Source organism: Polyodon spathula, chromosome 22 (assembly GCF_017654505.1).
Source record: "Polyodon spathula isolate WHYD16114869_AA chromosome 22, ASM1765450v1, whole genome shotgun sequence".
Taxonomy (NCBI): Eukaryota; Metazoa; Chordata; class Actinopteri; order Acipenseriformes; family Polyodontidae; genus Polyodon; species Polyodon spathula.
In genome coordinates this window covers 13,854,778-13,869,035 of record NC_054555.1, presented here as the reverse complement: position 1 = coordinate 13,869,035, position 14,258 = coordinate 13,854,778, and the positions used below count along the sequence as shown (strand labels likewise).

At 39.1% G+C, this 14,258-nt stretch overlaps 1 protein-coding gene across 13 annotated transcripts in view; it reads left to right on the top strand.

Annotated features, from left to right (window-relative positions):
* The window catches only part of LOC121297190 (collagen alpha-1(XXIII) chain-like), a 240,114-nt gene that overhangs the window by 160,554 nt on the left and 65,302 nt on the right, over window positions 1-14,258 (top strand). For all 13 annotated transcript variants that reach the window (XM_041223308.1, XM_041223310.1, XM_041223312.1 and 10 more), the window contains exon 3: window positions 6,748-6,792. In XM_041223308.1, coding sequence (XP_041079242.1) covers window positions 6,748-6,792 — 45 coding nt within the window. The remainder of the gene's footprint in view (window positions 1-6,747; window positions 6,793-14,258) is intronic.

Below are 14,258 nucleotides of genomic sequence, written 5' to 3'. Positions count from 1 at the left end.
CTGTCTATGGGTGTGAGTAGGAATGCGCTCCAATGTAGGGAAAAAAAAATAAAAATAAAAATTGGAATACAGAAAAATGAAATACCAAAACAATCCACTATTATGACAGATTTGATGCAATTTTAGGACACTGTCCAATATCACAAGACAGTGCAATGAATTTTCTGGAAAAATATCCATTGTCATGTTACAATGTCAATAACAATGATACAGCAATCTGGTTACCTGGTTACTGTCTGGCCACCTGTCGCAGTAACATGAGTGAGAATTCAGCTCTCGTAATAACTTAAAACTCGGGAAACCCTGGATATGCAATTTTTTTAGCCAACTCGCGTTGCACCTCAACTTGAGTTTTGAAAAATTTGAATGCACTCGAGTTGGCTTGACTATGGAAATGAGGTATAGGAGTCCATTCAGTTGGCAAAGTTTGTTTGGTGCAAAAATCCACACCAAGCCATGTCACTGAATGAAGGGTTTAAACTTACTGTATCTTTGCAGTTTAACATGTAGAAGTCAATATAACTGATGAGAGTTGTAAGAGTGACAGGCACGTCTATAAGGGTGTTGTTATAAAATGGAAATATATACTGTACCAGTCAAAAGTTTGAGTACACCTGCTTGAAACCAGGTTTTTCATGATACCCACAAGTGCCCTACATCTCTGGGAGTTGCTGCAGAAGAGCTGGGAAGACATGTCTGGTGATTTCCTGCTGAAACTTGTTAACCGAATGCCTCGTGTTTGCAAGGCTGTTATTAAGGCAAAGGGTGGCTATTTTGAGGAATCCAAGATTTAGAGACAATTTTCAATTTTCTTGAACATTGCTTTGATACTCCTTATGTTTTGTATATTGTAACATGTGTTTTCATTTTCAAGGATTTACAGAAACGTATACAACATGAAACATTGTCAATTATGAAAAAAAAAACTAGTTTCCAGCAAGTGTACTCAAACTTTTGAGTGGTACGGTATACATTGTAAGAACCCGAAGACAATCATGTATGAAGAGTAATGAAAGCTATCTTAAGTTAAGGGATCCATACCGTGTAGTATTTTGTATGTTCATCCACAACTTTAAACAATGAATTATAAATCTTGTATGTAAAACTATATAAACAAATAAAACAGTGTACAATTCTAACAGACAGTGTTTTCAAGAAGACAAATTGTTGCTTTGCGTAAACATTGTTGCTCGCTGACTTTTGGAACATGGCTATGCAAGAATAAAGATACTTTTATCTACAAGCTGACAATGGATCTGGATTAATCCAAGGGAGTTGCTTTCTCCCTCTGTCTCTAGTTTTCTAATTTTCAAACTTTTGATAATAGACAATGTTTGTGTAGTTTTCATACCCTGTAAAAACGAGAGCAGTTGGAATTATTCTCCAGGGTCGTCCCAATTGTGTCAAACTATTTGTTGTTGTTTTTTTTTTTTTATTTATTTTTTTTATAAATTTAGTCGTCTCCAATTTCTTACTCCAGTTTTCTCCCCAATTTAGTCTGCCCAATTGTTATCTGTATCCTCGGCCCAGGGCTTGCAACCCCGCCACCAACTCGGGGAATGGAGGCTGTGAAGCACACGTCTTCAAAAACGTGCTCCTGCCAATCCAACATTTTTCGCACTGCGGATCCACGGCGAGACCACCAGACCTATAGTGCCGGAGGACAACAGATCTGGAGGCTCCACTGTAGAACCATAGGCGCCCTATCGACCACAGGGGTCGCTGATGTGTGGTGACCCGTGGATTCCTCTGCCGACCTAAGCCCTTCCTACCCGGACAGTGCTCGGCCAATTGTGCGCCACCCATTGTGAGCTCCCAGTCACAGTCGGCTGTCTGTACTCGAAACTGTGATCCCCAGGTTATAGGGTACATTCACATGGGCGCCTTTGCTGGATGTGCCATTCGGGAGCCCCCCTGTGTCAAACTATTTGAAAAAAAGAAACAAATATGTGGTAGCCTAATAAATACATTGCAGACCTAGGCTATTGAATAAAATGATCAAACCATCCGATTTATTACAATTAAAAAGTACAAGAGCAGATCGGTTTTAAGTAAAGTGACCGATTGGTATGTATGTAATTTGTGCGTCCTAAAAGTGTCTTGATAAGAATATTAAAGAATATTGTATAATATCGAAAACTCCAATCAAATATTGGACTATTATAAAATAAATAACAAAATGTCACCATGACAATCCAACATATTCGATTCTGAGATATAAATGAAATATATTTGTACTGTAGCGTTTCGCGCAAGAGGCAGAAATAGACGGTGGTTCCTTTTTCCAATCTCTTTCTTTCAGCTCCGAACAGCAACACAGGGTACAAATACAGGATACAGGAACCATGACAACCAGACAGACGAGACCCAGAATGATGGCACAACGCCACCTTATAGCTTTAGCTCTGCCCCTTATTCAAATCAGGGTGCCAGAGCTTTTGCACATCCCATTGGCCCTCAACCGCATACTAGGACCAATAGGCACAGGGAAACAACAACCAGTGGGGATAAACAGATAACAGCCAATCACAGGGGAGACACAGAACACATGCAAACAGGCTGACACATTCAGACACAGTCACAGTGGAGACACTGAACATGCACACACAAACGAGTTAAACAAAGCAGTGGTGGGAAATACAATGCTGGGGAACACAGTTACAGCTGGAATTACAGTACAAAAACACACATGCACAAATTGTTACATTATTTAGATTATCTTGTTAGATGCTATCTACTCTCTCACCTTCCTCTCCCTGCAATATTCAAAACTCTGCGCCCAATCATTGCAGCCTTGCAGCCTCTCCGTTTGTTCCAATCACAGCAGTCTCTGTTTAACCACACTATCATCACTCCCCCAGCTTCAGTGGGACATCTCTCTTCAGGAATATGGGTAGGAAAATGATGCCACCTGGCAGTGATCATTAAGAGGACACACCTCTGATCTGAAATTAGGTAACAGGGAGGTTATTGAAATAATTGTAGCCACATGTGGGGACATATAACGTTATATTTTTTGGAGCCCCGCTACTTACTCTTTTAAAACCTGCTAACTGAGGAGTGGGTTGTAAACTACAATAACAAAATGGGAATGTACACAAACTGGACTTTCTGATAAAGTTCACAAAGTTAAACTATTCAAAAGGATAATGGTATATTGCTGTAAATCTGTACAGGATTTAATAAAATGGTTCTTCATCAACTAGTCAATGAGATTTGAAATGTTGATTAGTTGCGCTAGTGTGTTGACACCACAAACGAAACAAAAATATAAAATACCTTGTCATGAGTTCCAATCATCACAACTTTTTTCTTGGTTGCCTAGGGTGACAGTTCTAAACATGATCACATTATGCCAACCTAAATAGAGTTTACTGTGTGTTATTTTAGGGATTGTAAAATATGGACAAGTGGTAAAGCACTGTATCATTTTTGGAATTTATTTATTTTTTTTTTTTACAAAATCAATCTTAGAAACTAGCCTGTCAAAAAGATTGTCAATGGTTTGAAAGCTGACTGCAAATGAATAGAATCCTCACTACAGTGGTTTAGTTCAATAGTTCAGTGTCTTAGTTATATTAAATTTATAGATCTCTGAAAGTTTAAATGTTTGCAGCATTTTCTTGAATTTGAATACATTTTTTCCTTTCTCCTCACAAATAAAAATAAATTGAAATCTGGCCATCAATCTGATGGGCTGATTTTGCCGATGGGTTTCTGCAGCTGTTCTGAGGCTATAAAGATGTTTGTGTTTATTAACTACAGGAGGCAGATGCAGTCTTATTATCCTACAGGGGTTGCACGACAATTCTTAATAATAAGACTGTAAACCCCTGTAGTTTATACAGATGTAAACCTTTACTACTAAGTCTAAATAAATAAATATTAATAATACTAGAAGAACTAAGGCATGTGATGCATAGAATAAGCACGGAGAAAACACGATAAATGGCAAACTGACTGGGCATGTTTAAGTGGCAAAGCTTCATACGATCCAAAACACATTATTTCTGAGATCATGGTCTTCAGATTCATGACTTCAGACTGCTTCTGTCAGCCAGCCTCTACCACAAGGCCAGCACTGACTCCAATCTTCGATTTAAACACTGTCAATATAATTCGCTGCGGTCCATGAAAACACACACAGTGCTCCCTTTCCATAAGACAGTAGAACTGTTTCGTTTACAGGCCCATCAACCAATATTATTATTATTATTTACAGAAAGAGCAGTCACGCTATCTTGAGCTATTCTAATAGCACACGACTAAAATAAGTACTGGCACAGGCATTCTGACATTCCTAAGGTTTATAGGTTTTATTAAAGTCTCCACATGAAATTCTTCGTGTCTTATTTGGAAGTACTTCATACTGTACAAGTGCATACGTTGCATTGCTTTAGTTTTGTAGTGCTGTCACATAAGCAGTGCCCTGTGTACAGTGCAACACACGCTGAAATACAAAGTCCTGTAAATTGACTGCTCTTGCTCATGGTGCTGATGAAGACTGATTGTGTCGTGCTTGTGTTTTGTTCTGGTTTTTGTTTTGAGATTTCTTTTGACTTGTTTGAAGGACCCTCTGGTCATGTTTTATAATCAATCTGGGACAGTTGGCCTTAAAGAAAGATGTTTCTGATGCTCATTTATCCTTTTCCAGATGTCTTGATCTTTTAAACTCAGCAGGATCCTAGATCATGTACAGCCTTGCAGGCCCCACTGGAAATAAACACTGAAGCTTCGTGACTGTAAAGAACTTTTATTCCACCTTCCCCCCCTCTTCATAAAACATTTTTAACAGATAAAGCCATAATGTTTAATAGGTGAAGTCTGAACTGCTCGGGTGCATCTCAGATAACGGGATATAAAATATTAAGGTGATTGTAGCTAATGAAATGAACCATAAACCGCATCAATCGTGCACTTCTGTTAGCAATCTCTTTTGTGCCGTTTACAAAGAGACGTTTTTATTTTAAAAAGTGATATCTGGACCAATATTTCCATAAATCTAAAGGTCACTACACACCAGATACTTTTGATAAGAATCTTTCACACCTCAGGCAACATGGGGCGACACTGCAGCAATGTGAAATACATAGGATTGCATCCTATTTTTTTTTTTTAGATTTCTTTGTGCAAAACTAGGGAATTGACCAATCAGAGAACAGCTTCAATTCATATGGTCCACCAGGTGGAAGCAGTATCTAAAATGACAGAACAGCAAATACTTGTCGTGGAAAAATACCCAGAGCTTTATGACAAAGGTCATCTCAATTAAAGATAGAGATGAAAGATAATATATGGGAGTCCATTTCATAGGAATTGGATAAGCCTGGTGTGTATGATTTATTGCTATATATGTTGAAATGCCGTCGGAGATACTCATAGTTTCCACATCACGTTGACGAATATGTACCTGTCTTGCTTTTATAGTCTTGTGTCTTGCTTACAGTCTTGTGTCTTGCTTATAGTCTTGTCAGTGGCAGTTTTTAATAGTTTTATATTTGTTTTGGAGTAAAATTGAGCCCATATAAAGGATCTGTCAGTTTTCCTATCTATCGCATTACGTCTGTGTCGCTGGATGAAGAATCACGTTGTGACTGGCGTGTATCACCTTTACTTTTAGGCAGTCTGTTACTGTTTCACTTCCTAGGTCATTTCCTGTCTGCAGCAGCATCAGTGTACAGTGTCAGGTCATTACGGGACATGCTGGCTGGTGACAATTAACAAGGCAGTGGGTTGATTTCACTCTCCAGGTGCACTGACCAAGAGGCATGCAGATGTAACTGTATCCAACCTGGTATGGTACCAGATATCATTTAAAAAATAATGAAAATACATGTTTTCTAGAACTTGCACTTCCTTCTAAACTGCAGTTGGAAGTGTATAACATGCCAGATCGAAGTCTTTCTCAGTGTCTTACAGTCCAAATATTTGTCATTGAATTTACAGTTTCTAAATCTGTACTTATTGAGTGTTTTCAGATTATGGATTTCAATTCTAATCTCTGAGGTGACCCAGTACAGGCTATTGGTACACCTGGGTATCGATACTGTGGACATGCTAAAAAGGTTCATGTGACAAAATAGTACCAGCCACCTGTAATAGTGCCCCAACTCAGGAAGAGATCCAGACACTGGGATTGCGGAGCTAATAATAACCTGTAGCTGTGCCAATTGAGAATCTCTCCGGGCAGGGGGAATTAGCCAGGCCAGGAAACCAAGATGTCTGTTCATAGTAGTACAGCCATGGTCAGAGCATAGCAAAATATAGTACAAGCATTGCTGCCTACTGGAAATACGTTGCATTGGTCCACAAGTAAATGGGTATTTGGTGATATTCACAATGTAGACTGGCTTTATTTAACCAGTAATCCCACAAAGAAACTTTCCTTTCGTGTTTTATAATGTGAAATGTTAAGAAAAAATGTGAACAGTTTAATCAGACTTGATGAATTAGAATTATAAATATGAGTACTGCAGCTTTATTTATATTGTTCACTTGTGCTGTGCTACAGGTCACTAGCAGCAATCTGCTGATAACAAAATAAATGTTCCTTCAGTCGACGTTCACAAGAACACCTGTTCTCTGCACCCAGGAGTCCAGATGGTTTGAGGCAGCCCAGCCCATCACTACACATCTGGAGAAACAAATAGCTCAGTCCCTTGTTTCAATGGCATGTAGAATACATTTTGTTTTAAATGATTTGAGCAAAGAATAGCTAAATGAAAAATGACTGTTTTTGTTTTTCAGGGCCTCCAGGAAAACGTGGGAAGGCGGGAAGGCAAGGCGATCATGGTAAGTCTATCTTTTTGTCACAAGATTAATGTGGTGATCCGTTAGCCAAAACATAAACAACCCAGAACAGAACCTAGATATTTGAGCATACATTTACAGTAAATGCTGTATTAGTTTTGTCTTCTCTTGTATATATAGAATAAATATTGTGTAGTTATTCATATCATTCAGTAATTTAAGCTTGTCAGTGTTTCTCTGGACAAGCCTAGGATAAGCCTACAAGTGACTTTGACTATGTTATGAGTAGGAGAAAGTTGCACTGATTTACTAAAACGTTGTTAATTTATAAAAGTTTATAAATCATGTATGAGAAATCTACCAAGTTCTGTTAACGATTCACACTACATATTGTGTATAGATATGACATAATTTTTAGTCAGTATGTCATGTCTCATTATAACTGAATCATTTTGCAGTTTGAGCAGACACCAGATGACATCCCTTATTCTAATAATAATAATAATAATAATAATAATAGTAATAATATTGATACATCCGACACAAAGTGTAATAATTTATAATAATCATTGGTGAGGTAACATATTTTGTTATATTGCATGCAGTTATTGCTCCCATCTTCAAAACCAATGCCATGTTTATATCATTAGACGAGAAGGGATTTTTAATGGACTGTACAATGGAGTCATGTCTAAATTACTTCCTTCTGGAAATTCAGGGGATATGAACCAGCTCCAGACTCGGAGACCAGATTAACAGCATGATGATCAGTTAGCAGTTCTACTGATTCACAGCTTCCCTTCCGTTCAAACGTCCTTGAGATGATGATAAATTCCTCTGGTCTGTTAGAAATGGTGATTCTCCTTATCAAGGCTGTTCCTAGTATGAGGTTGCAGGCTCCTATAATCCCACAGTAAAATGATGAACCTCACATTTAATGTGACCCCACAAAAATATGTATCTAATTACCAGTATATGCAATGTATATTCTATATGTTGTTGCTATAGTTTACCATTCAGAGTCTGTAAAGTATGATAAGCTGTGTGTTTGTGACTCCTGTCACGTGCATCGGTAACCACTGATATACAAGAGAGATAGAGATGGAAGTTGGAGTTGAAACGCCAGCACAGGCACGCAGGATTTACTAACACAAAAGAAAGTAAACAAACAGGTCATGTGACTCTACCAGTGATGGTAGCACACAGAGGACACATACAGGAGACCTGTACAAAAGGCAAAATAAAGCTCAGTTCAAAAACTCAAATTAAAAGGTGCCACACAGGGCAAGCGCTAGCCTTAATGAATGAGGCGTCCCGCTCCAGGAACCGGCTACACTACGTAAGCGTCGCTGTACAATACTTGAGATCAATATCCTCTAAACTAACCTACTTATTTCCAACATATGGTATTCCAACGGCGGCGGCTGCTTCTTCATTTGGCCTTGGCTGGGCCTTGCCTTTGAGTACCATCCCGCAGTTTAAGGGTTGCGTAGTTGTAGTTTGCTTGCAGAGAGGACTCTGTCCTCCTGAGAGTTCACAATGCATCCGCCTGTGTAGCATGGAGGATGTTTTTATGCTGACGGACACTCAGTGGAGACCCCTCCCACCTGCTGGTCAAGGACCGGTACAACCAATTACTTTCTGCCCTTCCTCTCAACCAAACCTAGAGGGCAGCAAGTCTCACTTGAGCGCCCATCTGTAAACAATAATTTAATCAAAGAAAACAGCTCCAAAAGGCACACAAAACAAACCTGTTGCCACATATAAATAACACCAACACTAATCTTCCCATGTGCAGGGCATTCGCCCTGCTACACCCCACCTTGTTGTATTACTTTGAAGTTGGTGGACGGGAAATACCAAAAATCATTGTGCAAACTGCCAAGGAAAGGGCTTTGAGTAAATAGGGACGACATTCCCACTGAAGAGCCCTGTCTAATCATTGGGTGGGAATGCCGTTATACTGTCGGAAAATAACATTGTTTTGAACGGGTTGGAGTACTGAGAAAGCAGCCAAAAATGGAAATGTAGGGAGTTATTACACTGATCTACTGAGTTAATAAAATTCCCATTGTACTCTATCACAATTGGGATTTGCCTCTGATGTGAAGATGAACTGAAGTGAGTCCATTGAAAAGCACAGTGTGAAAGCAAAATAAAGGAATAAAAACAAATTTTGGAGCTGTTCTAGTAGCCCCTGTGTCTAGACAACAAAAGTAATTAGATCTCTATCACATTGAAGTCCCCTGTACCCTTCCCGCAGAAGCTGGGTTTGGCTCCAGAGCTAAACATTTATATTGATTTATATTGTTACAGATAATTTAAAACTGAAGGAGTCCCTTACCAAACACAAACTATCATGCTTACCTCAGCAGATGATAATTGATTAAGGACTTGATAACCCCCACCAGACACATACCTCCCCCCCCCCCCCCCGTGGATCAAATAGTGGTCATGGGATCTATAGTGACTGTTAGAATGTTCCTTTTCATTCCAAGACATGGGGAAGCTTTCCAAGTATTTCCATGTGCTTCCAAGGTGTTTTCCCAAATGCTGGGCCTCCTCAAGGTCATTGATAGGAATCCCTATGGAAGGTGAAATGTGAGTAAAACTGACATGGGATTTCATTACTGTATGAGCCTTAAAGACTCAAAAGGAAAAGGTCCTTTTTTAGTGCATAAGGTGTAGATCCTTGATTCCTGGAGTGGAAGCAAGGGTGTCTTGTCCCGTTTTCAAGGCTTCTGTGTTGTTTTGAGCCACTGTAGTTGTCACAATATGTTGACCTTGCCTTCTGACTCGATCAGTCAAGACCTGCTTCTGACTGAATTGGTTTTCTGCAGACATTGCCGTTGAACACCAGGAGCCTGGTCTTGATGATGCTTGTCAATGCAGCCGTTGTAGGACCATTCATAATCTTGCCAGTTGGGAATTCATTGATATCCTCTGCTTTCCTATTGTTGTTGCTAAGTAGCACACAACTGTCACACAAACAGAGTACAGTATCTGTATAGGTTGAGTAGATCACATGACATTTGCAAACATCCCAGACCAGGGGATTTTTTTTTTTATTTGACTTAAGTTCATTAATTTTTGGACAGTTAGCATAGAACACATGTGCTTTATCAATGTTAAAATGTGAATTGTGTTCATGCTTAGGATACCTTTACCCTTTATCAGAATTCTGCCTTAAAATAATATATTAAATAGAATTTTCATTGCGAAATGAAAAAACGATTCCCCTCCCCCAAAATAACCTTTTCATCACAAACACAGAAGAGTTTCCACAACAAGCCAATTTAATAATTAGCTACAATGTTTTATCTTCTGCCCATTTAAAACAGCCGTAACTTTTAAACTGACACTAGCTAACATTGAGATGGTTAAACACTGCGACTAGTTAGATGTGCAATATGCCAGGATGTGGCTTACACAATATAACATAAGCAACTTTGTAACACTATTTAAAACTTGGAAAATGAAGTATAGCTATAGTGACTAACGTTATCTTACCACATACCGGACTTCCACGATATCTGCAGTTAACACAGACTCCTGTACTTGATACAAGCTGTATCAGACACAGCTGGCTCTGTTTCCCAAATTAAACTGAGAAGCAACAGGATGGTTTTTATGGTATTCAGCAAAACGTAGCCCTCTAAACTAGGAGGAGCCAACTTCTATTGGAACATTATTCATTTTGATTTAATGTTGCTTTAAAAATCAGAATAATTGTAATCAATTTTGACAAACAACATTGCTGTTGAATTATCTTAATGCTGCATGAGTTACTGAGCAAATAACTTGATATTTGTCTGTGGTGTTTGTAATCTGGATTTCACCCCAGGAGATGGTAGTGAGACCCTGTGGACCTGGATTCACTGCTGATTGTCTTTACACCAGAAGATAATTATTACTCCACAGTGAACAAACACAAGCCCCAGAGGTAGTTTTAGCTAATGCTGGATCCAGAGCTGTGTGTAAGAAGGAATGCAGAGTGCAGGAACAGTACTGCGTGTAAAAACATGGTTCTGGTTCTTAGAAAGGTCAAATACATTTTAATGTGCTTTATATGCGTAAGCAATTTTTATAATTCTCAGTGAGTTCTGGTCTACAGTAGCTCCCTATTGAAACTGCAAAAAGGACTAATCCATACTAGAGGTGTGAATTTATTTGTATCCAATTCAATATTATCCCTATATTATATCTATATTTATCATATATATATGCTCAAACGCAGTAAAGTGCAATACAGATGTTTCACCTGAAAGCTTTAACAAGACAAGGGGGATTACTTCTTTTTAATATGCTAACCTGTAAAAAGCACGATTAAACAGAATCTTCTAATCCAGGTATCAGTTCTGAGTATGAAAGCAGGTTTGTTAAGAGGAGGTGGCTTTGTTTTAAAGAAGTGCAGATTCTTTATATCCCAGTTGTACAGTTATAGACCATCTCTCTCTCTCTCTCTCTCTGTCTAACTGCAATATACATAGACACTTCAAATTACTGTTGATTTTATTTCGTACTGGACATCACAAACAATATACAAAACAATTAAAAACAAAGCATTAATATTGTGCTGTTAGAAAGTACACATGTATTGCACAATAACACAAAGCAAATTAAATATCTTCTTGCTGAAGCGCTTTTTATTTTAGCCAATGAGGTGTTTACGTGGGGCAAAAGTCACAAGGCAATAACGTCAGCTCTCTAGCAACAAGCCTCCAATGTTGTTGTTGAGAATGGATTATTTCAAAGCAGCGGGTTTGTGCATTTGAGAAAGGAGAGGAAGGCTCATGAAATTCATTGAAAACTGAAGTTGATGAGAAGCAATTACTCTTCGTTGTATGAATTAAAACGGTTTGCTGCTTTTTATACATAATATGAGAAAAGGCAGGTTGCGTAGAGGATTTATACTGGACCCTGACGCCCCCAGTAAAATGAGTGGTTGGACAATATTTATTAGCCTATTTGTTTTTCTGTGGGTCTCTCACTATATTGCGGCCGATATATAGCGAATTTGTGTTGTTCCCTGACACCTGCGATATATCGAGTATGTGGTGTATTACCTTATTACTTCCCTCACTGAACCTACATGTACAGTAATCGTTTACTATTGAAGAATGCCTTACTCTCTGCCTCACCAGCCTCATCCAAAGTTCTCATGTACACCTCCAATTGTACATTCATTTTAATTGTTAAATAACGCAGAAGTTCTGATTATGAAAAAGGGCCCTCAGGATTGTGGCTATGCTTGCTGTCACCCCCACAATTGATAGAAAAAAAAAAATCCTCTCCACAAATGCAAATAGGCTTTACGTTCCTCCACGTCTCTTGTACAACAGTAATACCTACTTAACTAGCCAACAAAATGGGGATTCACTTCCTGTATAGCAGCTATGTGCAGCAAAGTGGGTGCAAAGCTTCAGGTGTGGTCTGAATGCCTGCTACACAGAGTGAGGCAGCAAAATAAACACTCTAACAAATGCAAAGCTACAAAAGCTACAGTATAAGGATAAGGACTTGTGGGAATGTGGGAACACTCTGTAATTTATACCCTTTGAAGTACTACATGCTGTTGGTAGACTCAATGGGGAAAATATTGAAAAATAATCTACAGCTGAACAGTTGGCTGTTATCACTTTACTGCTGCTTAAAATGAAGCGCTGCCCTCCTTTAAACTGGACTGGATGCTGATCCAGAGGATTGCAGAGACCACACAGTTCATTGCACCCTATAGCACTCTGCCAAGCCCTTCATAGTAGAGCATGTCCTGGTAACCCAGCTCATGATCACAGAACACGCTGGCAAAATCGACCACTCGTTTGTGTCTGTGTTATTCAATGCAAGCAATGCTGACAGTAATCAACAGTCCACTTAAAACATTTCTTGGAGATACTGTAGCTCTAAGTCATTGCAGTACTACCTATTCGGACAGTAGGTCACACACATCCACTATGCACTTTCAGTTTGGCACACTGTCATTTTCGACCACAAGAAGCTGCAATTCATTTATCCACCTGCCTGCTCTTAGGGTCTCATCTGGCTTCTCAAGGATTGTCCCTGGTTTAAGGTATAAGAAAGCACATTCACATTTCTGAAGTGGGATTTGTCCTCACATATTTGTGAAGTGCTTTTTTTTGTCAGTCGCATGCAGTGTATTATCAGTTAAAGCACACTGATTTTCATTTGACAGTATTAATAGTCCAGGTGCAAGATGAGTTCATGAAGGATGAATCTGTTTCTAGTAGTTGTGGAACATTTCTGTAGGAGTACAGAGTAACTCGGCACAGCATCAGAGTGTAATGCACAAACCAGACAGGTGCTTTCTCTGAGTTCTGCGAGTGTAGCAGGCAGTGTGTGTAAGCACTGCTATTACAGGTTCTGGACCTCTGTCAGTGAGATGAGGTTAAGCTATGTGACCACACCTGTAGACAAGTTTTGCTTTTTTTGTATAGTGGTTAAGACCCTGGGTCGTGGTGTGTGTGGTCACTGCTGTGCCCAGTCTCTGCCCTGTTACTAAAGCTAATCTAATGGCTTACAATACTAAAATACGTTTACGATCTCTTAAAGTTCCATTTAAAATAAAATAAGTGTTGCCTATGAGGAGTTTATTTGGGTGCAGGTTACATAAAGCTTGCATAAACTGTAGCAGTGACTGCAGTCCGACACAGGGCTGTCCAGCCAATCGCAGCAGACAAGGCAATGGAAATACTGTCACCTCTGTCATCACCGGCACAGCTCAGCAATGGTGCAGTTATTGAAAAGTGGGACTGGGACCACCTGAGCACCCCTGTCCTCTAATTGATTCATTGTTTAATGAATGCGCATCAGTAACTGCTGTGTGACCCCTCATAAACACTTCCTGGAAAAAACTACAGCCAAGGTGCCAACATGTGTCTCTTTCTGTCCACTCCAGTCCTGGGCCTTGTTCCAACCATGCTGTTAATTACTAAATGAAGCATTGTGTAGCTTCAAGGTACTGGTCTGGAATTGACTCTCTAAGAGCAGTACACATAGGTGAAGAATAGGAAGGTGTAATAAAGCATGGGTAAGCTTTGTAAGAGTGGTATGGTAAAGCATATCTCCCACCCATTGAATGTTATAAAGTTTGTGTAGTAGTCTACACAAACTCAGTGTTGTTTATATCTGAATTTTTAATATATGTATATTTTTTTACCAGTTCAATATGCTATTCTATTTTGTGCCATGCCTACTCCTAGTCCGGCAGAGTTGGTAAGATGAGGGACACATATTAGAGTTGCACATAGCATTGAAGCCAATACGTGTAACGTTGTTCTTCTCCACCTCTCTTCCCCATAATCAGCCTTTTCAGAGAAACTGTAGATAGTCAGAACACATAGGGTATTACCCAGCTAACACATTAAATATGTACAAAGTAGATGGTTTAAAATTTCCTTAAATGTACAGAACTACACCGTACAGTTAACAACCTGGTTTTTGAAGCAGGTCCAATTGATTCTATTAGTTAAGAAGTAATCCCAGACAGA